Source organism: Acanthochromis polyacanthus, chromosome 22 (genome assembly GCF_021347895.1).
Source record: "Acanthochromis polyacanthus isolate Apoly-LR-REF ecotype Palm Island chromosome 22, KAUST_Apoly_ChrSc, whole genome shotgun sequence".
Lineage (NCBI taxonomy): Eukaryota > Metazoa > Chordata > Actinopteri > Pomacentridae > Acanthochromis > Acanthochromis polyacanthus.
In genome coordinates, this window is record NC_067134.1 from 7,931,739 (window position 1) to 7,936,978 (window position 5,240).

Consider the following 5,240-nt stretch of genomic DNA (forward strand, 5'->3'; position numbering starts at 1 on the left):
TTGTTTGTTTTTGTTTTGAGTCAGAAACCCCAAACTTAACCTTGTTTGAAAAGCCGAGTTGTTTTGTTTTCTATAGTCCCGCCTTCTTTTGGCCCCCACCTTCTTTAGGGGTCGTTTGTGTTTGTGGCTTTTGGGGCCTTTTTGCTTTGTTTATTCTACTGAAGTCCATGCTGTAGTTTTTTCTTTGGCAGCCATATTTTGGGACCGGACTTTAACTTTCTGGAGGTCTGACCTTCTTTTCACATTTGTTTTCTGATCTCTTCTACCCTGATTTACTCTTGTATTTACTCCTTTCTGTTCCAGTTTGGGGTTTAGTCTTTACAGATAAACTCAACAGAAGGTCGATTCATGGACACATTAAAGAAACACATCCGGTGTTTTGCTTGCGAACAACTCTTTATGTTTTCATATAATAAATACAGATATTTGCATGAATCAGTAATTATCAAAACATCTTTCTCACGCTCTCTTTTCCTTTCTGACACTCATTCAGGATCATTTAAAGGCAGCAGCAGCATCGGAGCTGCTGATTAGTCACTAAATTGTCTGCTAACGAGCTTCGTTGGTCAATGAGAACTTCTCTTTCTTCTCCTACATCTTCTCCTTCCTCTACTCCTTCTTCTCCTCCTTCTTCTCACTCCTGCTGCTGTCCATCTTTGTTGATGATGCTCCTGAACAGTGCTGGTCTTTTTCCACCCTCGTAGGTCTTCATGAAGCCATCGTAGCGTTTGCTAGCTGGCGGTCCACTCCAACGGAAGTGCTTCATCTTGTACGAACCATCCCTCTTATCCTCCTCCTGTTGCTCCTCCATCTCCTCCGTCGCCTTCTCCTCCTCCTCTTCCTCTGCCAGCAGCTCCCGCCTCCTCATCTCTCCAGGGAACACCTGGGCCGACTCCTCCACGCCGTTGGAGGTGAACACCTTGATGGGGCGGCGTTTCCGGCCGACGGGCTTCCCCCAACGGAAATGCTCCATGGAGTAGGAGCGCTTTGCCTGATTGGAGGAGGAGGAGGAGGCGGGGAGGATGAGGGAGGAAGAATCCGACAGAGGTTGGAGGTGGGCGTTGCCAGGGACGATGGGCGTCTCAGCGGTGAGGTCAGAGCGGCAGAGCTGGATGCAGTCCTGCAGGTAAAACCCAGGGTTTCACTGATTGTCTTTAACATATAGACTCACTTTATGATGCTGCCACCACCGTGCTTCACATCATGATGCTGCCACCACCGTGCTTCACATCATGATGCTACCACCACCATGCTTCATATCATGATGCTGCCACCACCGTGCTTCATCATGATGCTGCCACCACCATGCTTCACATCATGATGCTGCCACTACCATGCTTCACATCATGATGCTGCCACTACCATGCTTCACATCATGATGCTGCCACCACCATGCTTTTATCATGATGCTGCCACCACCATGCTTTAATCATGATCCTGCCACCACCGTGCTTCATTATGTCCACCAAAGCTTTTATCTTTAATAATTCCAGAGATATTAGTCTTCAAACAGCCGTATATTTCGTTTTACCATCATGCTGCTCTCAGAGTTCAGATCCTGGCAGCTTGGATGCTCCCAGCACTGACTGGCGACTCCTTTGGCTCCGCCCACAACCACCACAACTACCAATAGCCACACGGGACACATTCTCCTGTCGGTCAATCAGAGAGAAGCACAGATTCAATCTATGTAACATTTTTAGTTCACTGAATTTTTTTCATTTATTTAGGTTATAAAAAGCTCAAAATTTCCTCAACCTGTTCTATTAAATATTGTGTTAAATATTTGTACTTCTAATATTTATATTTTTATTTATGTTAGTTACAATGCGCTTTAAATTATTTTGATTTCATCTAATGTTCTCTTTATTGTTAGCTTTACTGAGTTTATCTTTCTTATGAATTTATGTTTCTTGTGTCATATCTTTGTCTTTTATTCCACAATCTAAATCGTTTTTAGTTTTAACATTTTAAGTCAATTAGAAAAAAGAAGTATTTTGTTAATACTAAAAGCACTGCTACTTAATATGCAGTCATATATTACAATAGAATATATGTACAATATATTTATCATATTTTTAAAACCTGCATTTGATGTATTCACTATATATATATCTGCACTGTCTATTATATTTAATAATAATTACAATATATCATTTAGTGGCAGCAATAAAGTATAAACAGCACATTATATTACACTAGAATTTATGTATAATTATGTCTCTCTCTCTCTCTCTCTCTCTATATATATATATATATATATTTACATTATTATATAAATAATGTTTTAAATAATTTTTCAAATCCATGTAGGTGTGAATTTATTGCAGACCTGCATCACAGTTATTATGACATGTTAGTGAAATAAATCCATGCATGCCTTTGAAGTGCTATCCTAGTACTATTTAGCAGTATGAAGCTGTAATATATTCTTTGTAAAATTAGTTTTTGATTGATTTTGAACAAAACATTTCTATTCAATCATCTTGTAAGGAAATTTCATTTGAATTTATTCATATTTACTCCAATATTTCTGTCATTTTATGTTGTTTTTGTTGTTTGTTTATCTTTACTCCAAAATTATTGTTTTATCTTATTAACCTAAATAGTTTTTCCTTATAAAGTTCAAGGTCAGGTAAGGTTTTGTTGATATTAAAATATTGAAACTGCTTCAGTCCGAATGGAAGAAGTTCTTGGAGGGTTTTTAGCTTTTAAAGGATATTAATGATCAATAATCAGTAATTTCAGAGTCTCACCGTCTTTTGCCTCTCTGCTGCTGTTTTCTGGTCGTCTGGTGAAGGTTCCTGTCGTCTGTTTCCTCGTTCTGTCACTTCGACCGACTTTTAAATCCCTTCAGCAGACAGCGTCATCGACTGGATGGAACAGGAAACCTCCAGAGCTCCTCTTCCCTCCACTTATCGGATGTTTGCTTGGATCCTCGGGTTGAATGGGAGCCAGACGGCGTGTCATTGTGCTGCTGTTGTGTTAAATGTCAGGCGGCAGGTTGTCCAGATTAACGCTGAGGCTTCATGTCGTCATGGCAGAGGTTCAGGTGTACATTTACAAACCGGCACAGCTGCTGTTTTTGTCCGAGCCTGAACGGGGTTTAAAGCATTTAACAGTCGGAAAAGGTGACGGCGGCTCATTATCCGGCTGGAAATCTGCAGGTACAAGGTCACTTAGAAGCTCTATGTCTTTGGAAGTTTCATACCAAAGTTCAGCCTCTTTCCAGAACCCGACCGGTCCTTTAAGGCCCTACGTCTGATGGAGGAACAGAGTCCAGCAGGATGTTTCCACTGAAGGAGCTTCTCAACATTTCTCTGAACAAGAACCACCTACAGGGTTCTTAAAGCTCTACGTCCACCAGGAGCTGCTACATGAAGCTCTACTGTTGTGGAAGCTTTGGTTTAAAGCTAAAGCCCTAAATACGAAGCTCTACTTCTCTTGAGAGTCTCGTTATGAAGCTCCACGTCCACTGCAAGCCTGAATATGAAGCTCTACCTTTATCTGGAGCATCTATATAAAGTGTTTAAAGCTCTACATCAACCACACGTCTTTATGTGAAGCCTTACCTTCAGTGGAAACCCTCTATAGAGCTCTGTGTCTACGTTAAGATTCTATATGAAGCTCTACCTTCATCTGGGGCATCTATATAAAGTGTTTAAAGCTCTACATCAACCACACGTCTTTATGTGAAGCCTTACCTTCAGTGGAAACCTCTCTATAGAGCTCTGTGTCTACGTTAAGATTCTATATGAAGCTCTACCTTCATCTGGAGCATCTATTCAGATCTCTGTTCCCAATATGAGCCCGTTGAGCCCTACATTCCTACAACAAGCTTCTAAATGAAGGTTTACTTCCAGTGGCAGCTTCTCTTTAAAGCTTTACGTTGACCAGAGATCTTTATGTAAAGCTCTGTTCCACTGGGAAGCTCTAAATAAAACTCTACATCCGCTGGGAATATCTATCCAGAGCTCTACTTCCCAGCACGAGTCTCTCTTTAAAGCTCTACATTCATGAAAAGCCTTTAAATGAAGGTTTACTTCCAGCAGCAGCTCCTCTTTAAAGCTCTACATTGACTTGAAACCTTGAAATAAACAAGATTCCATGTGAAGCTCTATGTCCATTAGAAGCTTCCATCTCAAGTTTTACTCCCAAAATGAAGCTCCCTTTAAAACTCTGCTTCTACTGGAAGCTTCTTTTTAGAGTTCCACATCCACAGAGAAGCTTTTTTAGAAGCTCTACATCCAGTGGAAATGTCTCTTTAAAGTTCTGCATCAACTGCAGGTGTTTCTATGAAGCCGTACTTTCATTGGAAACCTTCTTTAGAGAGCTCTACATCCACTACAAGCTTTTATAGGAAGCTCTTTATCCACTTGGAGAATTTATTCTCCCAATATGAACCTCTCCAGTGCTACATTTCTTCAGAAATCCTCGATAAAAAGCTTTTTCCAGCAGATGTTTCTATTTAAAGCTCTACATCAACTAAAAACCTTGATATCATAAAAAAAAATTAAGAAAATGTCAAATAAAATGTCGTATTTCATGTCACCTGATTAGTATTAATATTAAAGATAAACTTACTCTTTCAACCCCCTGAAACCAGCGTTTGTCCTGTTTTTGCTCCTCAGTGACCCTAGACAGCCGGTCATAATGTTTTTTGAGCAACACAACATACTATGACCTTTTTACAGTGAAGGTTCTACAATGGAACCAGTTTGACATGTTCAGGTGTTCTTTGTGTGAAAACTCAGAGATTTCAGGGATCAGAAGGTGGTTTTCAACTTTCTTTGTTAACTTTCTGCTTCAACTTTAAACTAAATTTCCTTCACTAAGCCAGCCCTCTGGACTTCCAGTAAGCTGTGTTCCTATTGGCTGTCCAGGTGGCTGCTTGGTGTTATCAGGAACACCCGAGCAGCTCATTGTCTTCCTGCTTTATGTCTGCAGTCAAACATTTCCTCTGCTTCTCTTCACTGAACCGGGTTTGGCTCCGTTGCTTTAGTTTGTTCTTTATGCGTTGGCTTGCAGCTTCCAGCAGTAAAATCCTCTTTAATGTGTTTCTTGGTGTGTTTTAGGTAGGGATGGCAAAAATGGAACGATCAAGCCATCGAATCATTTGGAACAATTGATTCCGAAAAAGAATCGTTCCTATGGAATGTTCGAAACATCTCCCCACAGCGACATCTGGTGGCCAATCTCAGAATAACATGCTCAAACAGTACAGCAGTGTTCACTCCAAA

The 5,240-nt window shown here is 40.6% G+C and overlaps 1 protein-coding gene across 1 annotated transcript; it reads right to left on the reverse strand.

Annotated features, from left to right (window-relative positions):
* Positions 1–377: 377 nt before the first annotated feature.
* On the reverse strand, positions 378–2,912 carry LOC110971662 (pro-opiomelanocortin-like). The gene is made up of 3 exons (XM_051941783.1): positions 2,757–2,912; positions 1,532–1,652; positions 378–1,120 (listed from the first exon to the last, which is right to left on the reverse strand). The coding sequence occupies exons 2-3, from the start codon at positions 1,646–1,648 to the stop codon at positions 635–637; spliced, it is 603 nt and encodes a 200-aa protein (XP_051797743.1). The 5' UTR covers positions 1,649–1,652; positions 2,757–2,912; the 3' UTR covers positions 378–634.
* Positions 2,913–5,240: the final 2,328 nt, after the last annotated feature.